The following is a 16,021-nucleotide window of genomic DNA, read 5'->3' as shown; positions in this document are numbered from 1 at the left end:
AATGCCAAACATTTTAACATGGACAGAGCTTCTACATATGCACTGAGAAATGAATTCAGAACTTCCTAGGTGCAAGCGAAAAAAATGAGTATTTACCTGCCCACGTTGAAAAAAAGTAAAATAGAATGTTGATTTTTCAGCATATCTGCATCATCATCATTCCCTTGTCTCCCCCAAAACTCCCTGTCATTGTTCAAGGCTTCACTCTACCCCTCCCCGTGATTCCTCCCCCAGATTGTCACTGTAATTCACCTTTAATATGCAATTAGATTCCTCAATTTCAAACCAGATTAAGGTAATGGGTTCTAAAGTACGACGAGGCTTATGTTTAACTGCATCCAAGAAGCTGAAGTGCTATGAAAAATCAAGAATGGTACTGCTTTACTCTTAGATTGCAGCTCAGACCAAAATAGACCAGCACTGGGCTCTTCACCCTGCCACCAACTATAATTAGCTTGTCTGCAGCAAGAAGGGAGAAAAAATTACACTACCACTTAAGGTGCGGAGAGAACAACCCGTTTTTGTCCTTTCAGAGCCCCCTGTTGTGGATAAACCACCAAGTGTTTTGTGGGCATTCATTAAATCATACCCACTCCCCACTCGATGCCCATCCGGACTAACACCGTCATTTTGACCATGTAAATTGAATTGCCGAAGATCACATTCAGCTCTTCCTCTGGGAATCCTTTCCCTCTACAGCTTTTTCCCAACCCCACCTGTTTAAGGAATGCGATCTGGACTTGTCATAGGGCGCCCTGATAAACAAGGAATGATGCCCTGTGTAGTCCTGCCCCTGGAACCTAAGCAGACAGTGAGGTACTGGGACCACCACGCATTACAAAGACTGAAATCCCAACATACTTTCTTTGCTGTCGATATCCTGATATGTCTAGAAGGGTTTTCCGAGGGAAAGACCGAAAGAGCTTCTGCACCTGCTGTTTCCATGACAACAATCGTTTTTTCTGTGTCTCTGTAAATGCCTGCAAAAACAAACAGGACTTTTTAATGGGTGACGCAGCCTGGCATTAGAGGGAGTAACACGCGATTAATAGGGGAAACGTAGGAGTCCTCCAGCTGCCTTTTCTTCACCTTGTTTCCAACCTGGTCCAAACAGCAGTCAGTTTTATTTGGGAGCTGCCTGTACTGACAATTCAAGTTATTTGACATTGGAGGCACCTGGTAAGGTACATGCCTTAAGCTTTTGACAACCCTCGATTTTGGTTGCATTTCTGGCAAATCCATACCCACCTTCCACTTTCCCCTGACTCCACTCTGGACTCTGTTTATTAACCAAGAATGAATTGCAAAATTGATTGTTGACTACTCGGGCTTTTACAGGCATTTTCATAATCCATGGAAATGCTAAACCACTCCAAAAAATCAATCTGCTTGATGGTGTGTGTTCACCCTGGAGTGGTCTGTGGGGCTTCAGAAAAGGGAATGTACTCTCTGCGTGTCTGGGCTCTGCTGAGAAATCTCCAGTTAAAGGGCCCCATGCTCTACACAACCCCAGTGCACCATTCCTCACCTAAATTTTGTCTAAGGTTTAGGAAAATGGGTAGATCTGATGCCTTCTCAAGTCTTTTCTAGTAAAACTGGTGTTTGGGGATGCTTTGCCTACTGCCCCATACGTAACGCACTCTCACCTATATCACGTGTCTTTGTGTGTACAGCCTATGTACTCAAGCGCAGCCCAGGGAAGGACTTCACAGGGGCTATGAGACCCCAAGGCGGGGACTCTCAAATTCATGATATATTAGGATCCCCCCAGGAGACTGTTAAAATGCAGATTTCTGAACCCCCTCCCCCAACCAGAGCCTGATTTCATAGATATGGAGAGGAGTCTAGGGGGTTTGTGTTTGCAGCAAGTGCCCTGGGAATTCTGCTGCAGATAGGCCATGGCCATGTAGTGTTCTAGATGGTGAGGACCACACATGCAATATAGGAAACCCCTGTCAAGTGCCTAGAACTGTGGTCCACGCACTGTCATAAATCCACCAGATCTGACTGATTAGCAGTAACAGTGATGGAGATATCATACCCAAGTAGTTTTGTCACTAAAGCATGAAATACTTTAAGTAGAAATAAATGAATACTTAAGAGTAACAGACTATATGTCTGTTTCCCATAAAGGAAACAGATTCCTTAAACAGACAGAAAAAAATGACAGCTTTATTTTCTTCCAATGACATTTCATCTTTAAGGACCTGAACACAGGAGAGCTATGTGAACAAAAGCAAGAAGACGTTAGTCATATTGTGGAAAAGGTACTGAGGACTTGCCAACCCCTTCCTCCTGGGTGACCTTAGCCAGATGCCACTGAGCAGAGTCATCAAGGAGGACTTCCCCAGCAGGCACTCAGTGCCCCGTTAGAGAAAAATGTGCTGACACGCCTTAAGGTGCATGGTGGGTGGTCTCACGGCTAAAAGGTGAGTATGTGGTTCTCCTCTGTGGTCCCGCTCATTTGCTGGTGACGCTCAGCGAGTGTCCAGCTATACAGGAATAGCTCCAAAAGCTGCAAAAGGCAAGCATTTCTGCTAGACTAATAACGGGACGGGTAGATTCCGCTTTTGACCAGCTTATTCAGCCAAATGTTGAGCGAGGACACAAGATGCAGGTGCGCTGCTCAAGATGACTTGGGGAGGAGAGTCCAGCCCAGTGGGTCAGTGGAAGGCTCTGGATGCAAATGGGCAGGGCTCGAATCCCTGCACATCTTTATGTAAGTTCCTTTACCTGAGACTCAGCTCCTTCTAAAAACTCAGGTTAATAATACCTCATCAAAGGGATGTTGTAAGGATTAAATGAAATTCACACACAAAGGGCACTTAGGACACTCAGAACACGCCTGGCTCTTCGTCATGGTTCACCGTGTGCTGCCCACAGACGCTCTGACTAGGTTTTTCGGTTGCATGGACGGCCCTTTGGTGGCTTCATAAGCTTTGGTATTCAACCATGGCCTTAAACTCCAACCAATGACTTCGAGGTCTCAAGACTACAACATTGAGCTGGTCTGGAGCCCACCTGAGTTTCCAAGTGACAAAGGAGTAAATGGCTCACTTTACAGATGTGCATTCAAAGTGCTTCCAGGGACACTGGTTCATATGTGACATTTCCCATGGTGGCCAAGAGCACCCAAGAAGATGGACATGTTTACGCCCCCTCAGAGAGGTCAGCTCAGCCACTCAGCAGCGGGCCAGCAGCTCACATAGCTGGGGCTGCAGATGGGGACGGGCCCCTTAGGCGTGCTCAGTGTGTGGCTCTTCTTCTCAGTCCTGGGAGCTGTGGCTGGGAGGCCTGGAGAGGAGCTAGACCATGGTTGGTAATGAGCGATTTCTGAGAGCTGGTTCCCGTGTGCGCCTGCAAATAGCACTCAGTTGTGGGAGCTCTGCTCTCGGCTGGGATGCCAGCACCTCACCTCAACCCGCTCCAGGCAGCTCTGGGCTGCGCTGGCAGCAGCTTCCTCGGGGGCTGGAGGGGAAGGAAGACTCCATGCTCCAGAATGCCCAGACACAGCCGGTCAGCCACTTCTGAGCTCTCTGCCCCTGTCAGGCCCAGACCCATATGTCTGTCTGGATGAACATGTGTCCTACAGCTCTTGTGGCTGGATTACTAAGGGTCACAAAGGGGGCAAGAGCTCGTCTACCCAGAACCTTCTCAAGATGGCGAGGAGGCGAGAAGCCTGGGCTTATAATCCAGGAGACGAAGCGACTGGTCTCAGAAATAAGATTCAGAACTTTCCTGTCCTTTTACTCGTCTAGGGAGTTGGCTCCTTTGTCCCTGGGGAGGAAGGAAGGTGTCTCGGCAGTCAACACCCTCCCATCCACTGGCTAAAGAACAGCACGATCGGGAGGGAGCCCTGGGTCTCGGAGCCCCGGCCAGTCTTCAGCCTGGATGGAGACTGTGCCTCGACAGGGCCTCACAGGGAGGGTGGGTTCTGCACACACAGAATAACCCGAGGCTGTGGAAAATTATTCACACGTGTTTCCTCTACTCAAACTCAAATCATAAAAAGCCTCAAACACCATTTTCCCTCCCGAAGCAGAGAGCAGGCCCCTCCATCCTGACACGCACGCAGGCAAGCAGACGGGGCACGAGCTCCTTTCTGCCCGTGACTCCTGTCAGTGACGCGCCCCCCTCCACTGCAGTCAGGGGAGATGAGCCCACACGGGGCCACCTTGGCGCCTGTCACTTGGAGCTCCAGGGAGGAAAAGGGGAAAGACACAGAAAGGAGAGCCAGGATGCCCAGGGAGGGCATGCATGACGGCAGGAAAGGGAGAAGCACCAGGCCACAGCGTCGGGGCTGGTGTGGACCAATAAGGAAGTTAGCGCGCCATCCAACGGAGGCAGCTGCAGGGCTCGTTACTCTGTCTCCTGGGCTCAGCAGACTGGAGGCGAGGTGGGAGGGAACTTGTCCTCCAGTATCTTCAAGGATCAGTGCTGAGCGTGGGCGTGGGAGAGGAAGCAGGGTTCTGGTTTGCTTTTTCAGAAATTTAAATGCTCCCCTGATCAGACCCTGCTGAAGCCTACTCCAAGCGTCCTCCTCCCCTCCAAGCGCTGTTCCCTCTGCCTGACTGCTCTCTTCCGCTTCCTCACAGACCAAGTCTTTCCCACTAAGATTCTGCTCGCCTTTCAGGTCTAGCTTGGACGGAGTGCCTCGGGGCTCTGGGTGGGTACCCACCACACCTCCTGGGCTCCAGTTCCTCTGGAGGTGGCCTTATTGTCATATGTGTGATGGCCTGTTTTCCTTTTGTCCCACCCACTCCCCTCCCACAGGAAGCTCCCTAGCCAGGGGCAGGACCTAGGTGCTTAATAAATATCTACAGAATGAATGAGCTCTAAAATCCATCCCCTGTTCTTGCCTTCTCTCCTTCCTATTGTTTTTTTGCTGGCCCAAATGAGAGCAGAGTCAGGATTGGACATTGAAAAGGGTGAGTGGGAGGTTGGGTGGAGGCTACCTAGAGATTGTCATACTGAGTGAAGTAAGTCAGACAGAGAAAGACAAATATCATATATCACTTATATGTGGAATCTAAAAAAATGGTACAAATGAACTTATTTACAAAACAGAACCAGAGTCACAGATGTAAAAAAAAAAAAAACTTACGGTTACCAAGGAGGAAAGCGGGGTCTGGGGGAGGGATAAATTGGGAGATATTGGGACTGACATAGACACACTACTCTATACAAAATAGATGACTAATAAGGACCTGCTGCATAGCACAGGGAACCCTACGCAATACTCTGTAATGACCTCTATGGGAAAAGAATCTAAAAAAGAGTGGATATATGTATACGTATAGCTGATGCACTTTGCTGTACAGCAGAAACTAATGCAACATTGTAAATCAGCTCTACTCCAATAAAAATTAAAAAAAATAAAAACAATTCCTATAAGAATCACAAGTCAAAATACAGCAGACTAACCACCAAACCACATACAACATACACACAGACACACATTATTTCTTCTGCACGCTCTCCTTTTCTCCCCGCCCTCCTCCAATTTTCCTGAGCTCAAAGGGAAAATGTTTCCACACCCCCGGGGCTAGGTGGCAGGACTGTGGTCGGCCACCCCAGGCTCGGTCCCTCGGGCAGGCTTCCGGAGCCGGATGTTTCTCTCAGGCATTTGCCCCCAAGTCAGAGCTCAGTCCAGGCGAATCTTTGGACCCCAGAGTAATATGCAAGCTGCGTTTAGGTTTGAAGCCACCACAGCCAAGTTCTGCCCGAGCTATTATTAATGACCCTCCCCCCACCTCAAACATAAGGTGTTGGAGACCCAAATGATCACAGCACAGAAACTCTGAGAACCACTTCTAAGCAATGAGAAAAAGCAGTTTCGTGAAACCTGTCACTACTCACCTCATGGATTAGACACTTGTCTATGAGCTGTAAATAGGAACTTATATTCTCCTCGTCGGGTCTGGAGACCAAGAGTTGTGTGCACACTGGGAATTAAAAAAAAAAAAAAAGGGAAGGTGAATTAGAGAAATGCACACCCATCCTAACCTCTGAGATCTGCCTCTGATTTCCTTTCAGGACCAATATTTTGAGAGGTATGTGTGACTGTGGCTTTATGTCACGTTCACAAAAAAGGCCAGGAGGCTCCTCATTCCACTGAAGTCAAAGGCTTGGTCACCACAGGAGCCCTTGCCTCCAGAAGCCCCTTTGGTTAATTCCACGCATACCATTCTATATTAAGCCTTCTGCAACCCAGCCCGAGACAGACACTCTGGGAGAGGAAGAATGCAGCAGCGTCCCCGAGCCCTGTCTTTGAAAGAGGTTCCTTTTGAGAGGGAGTTCAAAGGCATTAAAGACCATCAGCCCTTATCAGAGAGCAAGAGCCATAATTTTATGAATGAGCCGCACATCTCATTTGGAGGAGTGAGGCTGGCACATCTTTTAGGATGTGAGGTGTGTGGGCACGCACATGAGCAGGGAGCCTGCTTCTCAATCAGAGGAGGGTGATTTTCTCAAAGCGATACCCACATTTATACATGCACAGGCTCACATTCACCTACACACTCAAGTAAGTTCTCGTAGAGACAGAGCAGAGCTAGTCTGCAGGTGGAGGACACACCCACCCTGGACAGGTCATGGCCACGCTAGTGTAGCCCATTCTATTCTCATCCTAGAGGTCCTGATGCTCTGATTTTGATGGGAATGTTTAGAAGGCCAGGTGGAGATGGTTGGACAAAGACGTCAGTGAGAAGTAAAAATGCCTCGCCATGAAGCTTGAAACTGGGCATCAGGATTCCTTTCTCTCCCTAACCCTGCATAACCAATCTGTCATAGAATCCCATTTATACCATTTCACATAGATTTTCAGTATAGCATTGTCGGTAATAACAAAACATGGAAACCATCTCAATGTCCATTCATTGTGGCCCTGTTAAATTATGGTTTATGCATACAGGGGAATAGTATGCAGCCTTTAAAAAAGAATGAGGTGGTGCTTTTGTATTGCTAGAAATACTGAAAGCATATAATGTAAAAAAAACAAGCTGCAGAGAAACAGGTAAGCAAGACCTGTTTGTGTGTAAAAAGGATGCTCCTGTGCTTATATATGATTATAATGTTTCTGAAGGGATATTCCGCACCATTTAGAGTGGTTACCTCTGAGGAGGAAGATGGCAGGGCCTGGGGTGGAGGTGGGCGTATTTTTCACCTTTCACTATTTTGTTTAGCTTTGATTTTTTATGTAGAGCGTGAATTAATTTTATAATTTATTTGAATGTAGTTAAATTTTAAAAAGACACCATGTCAGAGGACTGAGAGTCCCCTGAGGGCAGAGCCCACATGGGTCTTGTCACAGGGAAGGGGGGTGACGTACCACACTCTCAGATAACCACGCCCACCTGTACCTCCACCCACGGGGCCATCTGCTCTAATCCACACAGCAAAGAGCCCACTTGGGGTTGGGGGAGAGTGAGAAGGTGGCGGGACCCACCCTGACCAGGAAGCGACTGGCATTTCAGCTCCAAGGGATGCTACAAACCATCTCCTCTGCGCCAGATTTCTACAGATTTCAGTCTTTTTAAGGACACGTACTATAGGGAAACTCTCACTGCGCCTATAAGATTCAGCTGTCCTTTTCGTTAGAACCCAGTCTTAAATGGTCTGAAATATTGCACAATGGAAGAGAAAAAACTTGTTTCCCCTTCCCAGAGGAAAAGTACTGGTATTCACTACATTTTTTAAATAATCGAAATGTTTTGAGAAATACCCCATCAAGCACAAATTATTCTAGTGTCAGACAGGGTCAAGGATATATGCATAAGGGCCGGGCACAGGGCAGTCACAGGCAGAAGGGGCGCTCTTACCCAAAGGACCACGTGGGAATTCTATGCTGCCTTACAGACACACACAGCGTGGCTGTGGTACCTTCTGTGGCCCGTGGGAAGGCTGCCTTCAGCCTGAGGGTCCAAAGGCCCAATGAGCGCTCCGCCAGCAGGGCCCAGCAGGCCCTGGTCTGAGGAAGCGGGAGAGAAGGGAGCCAGGGTGAAGGAAGACGCCTTTGGGGATCAGAGAGCTTGGAATTCAGATCCAAATACCTTAACCTCTCTGGGCCGCACTTTCCTCATCTGTAAAATGGGCTAATGACATGTACTCTGGTAGTTCGCCCAGCACCCCGGGGAAGGTCCTCGGGAACTGGGAGCTCTGGTCAGTGGTGTCGAGAAGAGGAAAGGGGAGGCGGGAGAATCGGGTCCTACCTTTCCCCATGACACGTGTGAACTGCCCAGGGAGATCCCCCTCTGGCAGGGGGGTGACAGCCAGCTCCCCGTCACAGCTGCTCAGCTGGTGCGGTTGGAGCCCGCCACTGGCCCCAGCCGAGGCAGTGGCCGTGGCTCCGGCGGCCGCGGCGCTGTCTTTGCAGTCGGGGCTCTGGCTCTCCGGGCCCATCAGCGAAGGCGGGTGTGAGGCCTGGGACTCCCGGCGGCGAGCCTCGGGGGTGGCGCTCGGGGAGCTGTAGGCCTTGATGGGAGTCAGGATCATTTGGTGCAGCTCCTGGAGGGGGATGCGCAGGTTGCCCCCCTCGATGATGTCCTGGATGGTCAGAGGGAGAAGACCTCCATGAGGGTCAGGAACTGGGTGACCCTCCTCCATGCCGCCCCGCCTCTTCCCCGAGCTGTTCCCACGCAGGGCTCAGGGCTGCTGACCCCTTCATTAGAATGTTCTTTGGAAGAGCAACCATTTAAAACTGAATCATTCTATTGTTAGCCCAGGTAGAAAACTTGGAAAATACATACAGGTATAGCGAGGAAAATATGATCACTTTAAAATCCCACTATCTAGCGACGATCACTAAAATGATTTTGGTACATTTCCTTCCCTGGCTTCCTCAATGCCTTTCTTTAAAATGCATTTATTTAGTTTACATCCACACACTTTAGAAGCTGTAAAACAAAGTTATACAGGGTCACATGGTGGCTTCCTGACCTGCGTGTGATTTGTTTTAGATGAAGGAACATGCTCATTCACACCTTCATTCAGCGCATGATACGGGCAACACAGGCAGTGGTTCAAAGCACAGACTCTAGGACAGCTGCCTGGGTTTGAATTCTGACACTGCTGTGTGACCTTGGGTAAATGACTTAACCTCTTTGTACCTCAGTTTCCCTGTGGAAACGAAGGAAGGTTTCAATGTTAAAATGAAGGTAACAGTAGGACCTGCCTCATCAGGTGGTTGTGATTATGTTAATATTTGTAAAGCTGCAGGTTTCAGTGTTATGTGTTTCTTTGTTAAACCTGTAAGTATGTTTTGGGTGCTCTGACCTGCTGTGCACTGGGCTAGGCATGGGGATATGGCAGGAAAGCCAGTAGGGTTCGCTCAGGGAATTTACATCCTGCCATGAGATGAACATTCGTCATGCTAGAGACTAAGGCACAGGGCAGGGCTGCTGGGAGGGGAGGCTTCGTGATGGGGTGACATGGGAGCAGGAACCCAGTTGAGCCTGAGCTGCAGGTTCCCGGGAAAGAGCGCTCCAGGCAGAGGGCACTGTGAGGGCACAGGCACTGAGGTGGGAGCCTGGAGGGTGTGAGGAACAGCAAGGAGGGCTGGCGTAGAACGGGGTGGGGGAGGGGAGGGGGTGGAAAATGAGGTCCGAGGAGCCATGGGGGCCTGAGTGTAGGAGTCAGCAGTCTGGGGCAGGGATGCAAGAATTTCTTCTACAGGAGATGAGAACTGTATATACTATACAGGCAGACCTTGGACATATTCCGGGTTTGGTTCCCAACCACCTCAATAAACCAGTTATCTCAATAAAGCAAGTCACACAAATTTTTTTTGTTTTCTGGTGTATATAAAAGTTATGTCTACACTACACTATAGTCTATTAAATGTTCGATAGCATTATGTCTAAAAAAGACAATGTACATACCTTCATTAAAAAACACTTATTGGGGCTTTCCTGGTGGCACAGTGGTTAGGAATCTGCCTGCCAATGCAGGGGACACGGGTTCGAGCCCTGGTCCAGGAAGATCCCACATGCCGCGGAGCAACTAAGCCCGTGCGCCACAGCTACGGAGCCTGTGCTCTAGAGCCCGCGAGCCCCAACTACTGAGCCCGCGCGCCTAGAGCCCGTGCTCCGCAACAAGAGAAGCCACCGCAATGAGAAGCCTGCGCACCGCAACTAGAGAAAGCCCGCGAGCAGCAACAAAGACCCAACACAGCAAAAATAAATAAATAAAATAGAAATCTTAAAAAAAAAAAAAGACTTCATTGCTAAATAATGCTAGCCATGACCAGAGTCTTTAACGAGTCATAATTTTTTTGCAATAGTAACATCAAAGATCACTGATCACAGATCACCATAACAAATATAATAATAATGAAAAAGTTTGAAATATTGTGAGAATTACCAAAATGTGACATAGAGACATGAAGTAAGAAGCAAATGCTGTTGGAAAAATGTCGCCAAAAGCCTTGTTCAACTCAGGGCTGCCACAAACCTTCAATTTGTTAAAAAGAAAAAAGAAAAAGGCAGTATGTGCGAAGTGCAATAAAGCGAGGTATGTCTGTAATGTATGTAATTGTCTGTAATACATACATGACTTTATATGATACAATTAGATCCTCCTGTACATTGAGTTTTATATCCTGGGCATTAGTTATTAGAAAAAGGAGTGAAAGTTGATTCTGATAGACATCTATCTGTTTGCCAGATGCTCACAGAGGCGCAGATCAGGCTCAGATGCTTGGGGCTGGAGGTCAGGGGTTGGGGGGGGGTCTTTGCTGGTGTGGTGGGCGGACCTGCCCTGCCACAGTGCTGCCCAATGCTTATGCAGGAGACCTCTCCCCGGGACCCGGGAAGGACCGTGACTATCAGGGCCCTGATTACTAATGAAGTATTTAATCTTCTGAGAGCCCAGAATAGCAAGGACATAATTTTAAAAGCCTGAAGCATGAGTACCAACCCGTTCCGGGGATCCTCTCTTACCAAGAAAAATTGGTTGATGATGTCAAGGGACACAAGCTCATGGAACGTGATCATTTCTACACCCAGACCGCCCATCAATCAGTTAGAAAGAGGAAATCTGAAGACGCAGCCTTGGACAGGCATGTTTCAGTTCTGGGCAGCAAAACACCGACAGCCCGCCCCGTCGCTGGCGGGAACCTGCTTTGTTCGCGGGTTGGAAGCAGAGCCTCAACTGTGCCTCAGCCTAGTTGGCACCCAGGGATTTGGAGGGAAGTGAAACGTTAAGTAGCCACCAGAACTGTCTCAAACCTGGCCAGGGCCACTATCCGGCCTATTTCAGGGGAGAGAATCCCATTTTCCTTGTAAAGAGGCAGGCTTCAGAGAGTCTACCCTCTTCCTTCTAAACCTGGCGGAGAGGGCCGTGTGTGGTGAGACCAGCCTGCAGCCTGTGTCTGCCAGCCTGATGCGTGAGTCAGGGCGCTCCTGGTCATTCCGTTTTCCCACTGCCCGGGCTGGACCAGCCCTTTCCCAGAGTCTGATGCTGAACCACCACGTGACTGGTTCCTTGACTTTGGACCTGGTGATCTATCAGGGCATGACACAGGGAGGCAAGCTAGCTGACCTATGCCAGGAGAGCCCCTGCCGCCTTTTCTGACCAAACTGTGTGCCAACTGGGCGACCCCTGCCTCGAGGTCCTCCAGTTTCTGCCAACCGCCCAGCCAGCACGTGGGTGTGGAAGGTCAGCCCTGACTGAGGAGGGGAAGGGAGAGGAGAGAGAAGGGATGAGGCTTCCCCACGAAAGGGGGCTGGGCAGGCAGAGCTGGCAGGCCCGTCTGGGTGACCACATGTACCCGTGCTGTGCCATCCCACGTGGCAGCTACCACTGAGGGGAGCTAATGCACGCTTGTGATACTCTGTCAACTGCCACTGAAACCTTGTCTGCTCTCGTCACGTGGCATGAAGGCTTCTGTAGTTACTCAGTGATGGGGAAGGAGATCTGGGTTATGCTAAGAGCTGAACTCCTTCAAACAGGGAACATATACTCGTAGCAAGTTCAGATCTTATTCTACTGGGGACAACTACACCAAGAAGGAAACCATAAACATAATGAATAACGTTGGACACTTTCTGAAAACACCACAATCAGGAATCATGCTTTGTTTGACTTCTGTTTTGACTTCAAAGCCACTGTCTCAAAGACAACACCTGGCTTGTGACCAGTTGGCCATACTCCTGCTTATGCCAGCCTCCGTGGGGTGGCACTATGACCATCTGGTTACATTCCTGACTCCTCAGAGTGAAGTCCGGAACTTAGCACTGAGGGCCCAAGTTGAGAAGAAAGCTAGCTCAATCCTGTACCCTCGACTGGCTGTGGGAATGAATTCTCCATGTTGACCAAAACAGGGAATCAGCCCAAGTCTCTACTGATCCTTCATACCCTAAATATAATCCTGTATTATGAACACGAAGAAGCAAAAATGAACACAAAGAAGCAAAGCTGCCCGTTAACTCCCATGCAGAGCCGAGGAGCTCACGTGAGAGCAGAAGTGGGAAGGCTGGTCCTTCCTGCACAGCAATCCACTCAGGCAGGCACAGCTCAGGGCCGACAAGTGGGAAGGAGGCTATCATCTGACTATCCCAGCCTTCCTGGCCTGGCTTTCTTAGGTCTTGGAGGAAGACTGGTTCAGAGCCTCTCTAGGGGCATGTAACAGCCACAAGGGGCACATCATCTGGAAGCGAGAGCTTTGGCTGCCAGTGGCGGCCCTGGCACTTACGTAACTTCCCACGGCTCTATCCTTCTCTCTGGGTGAGAAGAACTGGACTCCTCACCCAACAGATTGCACTCCTGCATCTACTTAACTCTATTCTCCCTACGGGCCGGGCACTGTCAGATATGGGGGGTCTAAAAACAAATATGACAGAATCTTCGCCCTAAGATGCTTACGGTTACTGGGACCCAGGCAGCGTGAGGGTGCTGCCAGGGCAGGGAGCAGTGGGAACACAGACGTGTATGTGTGTGAGTGTGTGTGTGTGTGTATCTCCTTTCCCCAGGCCAGGTTCCCAGGCTCAGAGAATGGTTCAGCTGCATCATTTGGGAGTCAGTTGAAAAAAGACAGTAAATAAAAGCACATGGAAACATTTTCATTATTAAAGATAAATGCTGGAAAATCTGCCCTGGTGACCATTCTAATCTTCCCTTTTCCTTTTCTACCAAATACCTTGAGAAGGCTACACTGCCTGAGCCCACAGCCTCGATATCCTTTCACGCTCCCCGGTTCTTGGGTTTCTGCTTCCCCTCCCATCTCTCTGAAACCCTACTCATCACGGCTACCAGTGAGCTGCTGGTGGCCACTTCCAGGGGGCAGTGACAGTCGTCATGGGACGTGACCCCGCCATGGTCCCTCCCTCCCTCTGTGACCCTCGGGGGTCTGTCGCTGTTTGGTCCCTCCATGTCCTCTGCTGCTCCCCACCCAGGGTCTGTTCTCAGCTCTTATCACTCGCCACACACTTCTGGGGTACCAACCACCATCCATATACAAACGACCCACAGCTGAGCCTTGCAAAGCCTTGTGGACTCTAGACTTGTTCTCCTGGCCACTGACTTGCTGTTTCTGCCTGGGTGTCCCACAGGCACCTCAGACTGCATCCGCCAAACTCAACTCTATTTCTCCCACGCTCTAGCTCCTCCTCTATTTTCAGTTCCCAAATGGCGTGACATCCAAGCCCACACCTCCTGCCAATGCCCGGACTCCCGCTAACTGACCCTCTCATCCTTCTCCACCGTCACGGCCCCCGCCCTGGCTCAGGGTTCCACCGCTGGCCACGGGCTCCCAGCGAGTCCTCCCGCCAGCACTGGCTCCCCTCTGCTTTCCATCCTCACCGCGGTGGAGTGGTCTGTTTCATCCCAGGAAGACGTCCCCACCAGCCTCAGCGATGACGCCGATCACGCTGGATTCTGAGAGTGCCACTACACATCTATCTGTGGTACCTCGTGTCCCGAGCTCCCCGAGGGTGGGGACCACGAGTTCCTCACGGTTAGCCTCCAGTGGACAGGGGAAGTCTAGTCCAAGGCAGCTGCTTAGTAAGTGTTCAGTAACTGAGTGGTAGCGCTCTGGACCTAGAGCTTATCTGCAGCAGCTGCTGGTTGTGAACTAGCCACGGGCGGGGTCCCGGCCATCTCCTTAGAAATCTCTGTGAGGTAAGAATGCCATAGGAGGCAAGGGCATGATGACAGCGTTTCCAACAGCATAATCAGCTGAGGATGTCTGGGAATGTCAGAGAAATGGCTGATTGGAGCCTGTCGCTGGTGGCCTATGTGGGGATGGGTTACCGGCAACCCTCTCCCTGGCAGGGCAGGAGAGGCGCGGCTCCCAGAGAAGAGGGAACAGAGCCAGGGGCTGAGTCCTCAGTGGATGCTGAGGAGAGCTGCCCTCCCACCCCCACGCCATCAGCTCCTGAAGGGACAAGCTCGCAGGTGTCTGGACTCGGGTGTTCCCAAGCAAGCCCAACGTGGTGGTCCACAGCTTCCCTCCTCAAAGAAGTCACACCGAGTAAACTCATCATGCTTTCCGCTTGGCCAGTAGCTGCTTTCAGACTCTGTATTACATCTGTCATCTTTTTAACATTACCAGTCCAGTGACCCAGGGAGAAGGTCTTTTTGTGGAGTCAACATTATTCTAGGTGTGAAATATAGGACACAGAAAGTGTCACCGACTTATGACAGGCTAGATAGAAAGTCAGTGGCACGTGAGGGCCGCCCGAGTCACCTTGCTGCCCTTGTGTTTCCACGTGCTGATTTGGCCCAATGTTGCACGCAGTGGAGCCGACAGCAACTCCATCTCTCTGTCCCCCAGGTGGGTGCATATCCTCAGTGACAAGAGGATATGAATGAGTTCTTGAAGGATGCTCCAGAAATAAGTGCGGAAAACATCGCTCTTTTACCATAATGCTTAGCAATCTAATCCTTATGTAAAATGTTTTCTGTGCTTTTTAACAGATAAGGAGAAAACTGGCCTGTTGAATGTTCCCCCAAAGAGAACAGTTATATAAAAACGGCAGTAATCACTCTGTTAGACAAACTGCCTGGTAAAGGAGTTGATATAAAATCAAGAACAACAACAACAACTTCAAGTTCACTTGGATAGGTTACTTGTCATTTGTGATTCACTTTAATTAAGAACAGGCCTTTCATCAAGGAGGTGCCTATGAGTAGCCTCTATCTATCCATCCAGAGGCTTAAAAACCCCCCTTCCTTATAAAGATGCATATTCTGTAACTACATATTACTTTATATTTTATAAGATATGCATTAAGCATAATTTTATATGTTGTCACACATCTTTGTGAATAAGGTAAAAAAAAATCCCCACGACATTAAAATGTTTATGTGCTTACAAAACTTGCTTTAGCCTCACCTACCTCAATACTTTGCTCCCTTTCAAAGGCACACTGGGATTACTGGAAGAGATTACAACTCAAGCTCTGAAGGCAGCAAATATCAGTACCTTCCCACCCACCACTCCCAACAGCAATATACAAGGATCTCCACACTAGGGCCGAGGCAGCACTGGCTCACAATGTCTGCTCTCTTTTGGACCTTAGATGAACTCATAAAGTCACCAAGCCCTAAAAATGACATCCTTACCATGGTGACATCCAGATACCATGATAGGAAGAGAACATGCTTAGGCAGCACACAAAAAGGGATGGTAGCAGCAAATAAACTGATTTTAACAATGGAATAAACTCTTTTTCAGCACTGTGCATTTTTGAGATGGGTCCTATCAGAGTCATAGGGACCCATTCTGGTAAGTTAATGTCTGAAATTTTTCTCTGGAGAGCCTACCATGCCTGTCCGTCAAGTGATTTTGATCCTCTCTGCTGAAGCTTGGGGTTTACTTGGTGTTTGCCACTCTGGGGGCAGCTTTTCTCAAAATAAGATCCTTCCCTGGGAGGACAGCAGGAATGAAGCACATCTGTATGTTCCCTACACTGATGTGTCAAGATTGCAGCCTCTGATTGTGGGCTGAACACCTCCTTCATCTCTACAAACGTATAAAAGGCAGAAGGGAATATATATAAAACATTTCCTTAGAGCTCTGGGA

At 49.3% G+C, this 16,021-nt stretch overlaps 1 protein-coding gene across 7 annotated transcripts in view; it reads right to left on the bottom strand.

The window, feature by feature from the left end:
• Nucleotides 1–16,021, bottom strand: part of SAMD4A (sterile alpha motif domain containing 4A) — a 224,967-nt gene that overhangs the window by 22,649 nt on the left and 186,297 nt on the right. For all 7 annotated transcript variants that reach the window (XM_036841284.1, XM_036841286.1, XM_036841285.1 and 4 more), the window contains 3 exons: nucleotides 8,211–8,544; nucleotides 5,860–5,945; nucleotides 862–980 (listed from right to left, as the gene is read on the bottom strand). In XM_036841284.1, coding sequence (XP_036697179.1) covers nucleotides 862–980; nucleotides 5,860–5,945; nucleotides 8,211–8,544 — 539 coding nt within the window. The remainder of the gene's footprint in view (nucleotides 1–861; nucleotides 981–5,859; nucleotides 5,946–8,210; nucleotides 8,545–16,021) is intronic.

Source organism: Balaenoptera musculus, chromosome 2 (genome assembly GCF_009873245.2).
Source record: "Balaenoptera musculus isolate JJ_BM4_2016_0621 chromosome 2, mBalMus1.pri.v3, whole genome shotgun sequence".
NCBI lineage: Eukaryota > Metazoa > Chordata > Mammalia > Artiodactyla > Balaenopteridae > Balaenoptera > Balaenoptera musculus.
Note: the sequence above shows the minus strand (reverse complement) of the source record. Positions and strands in the feature narration are given on the sequence as shown.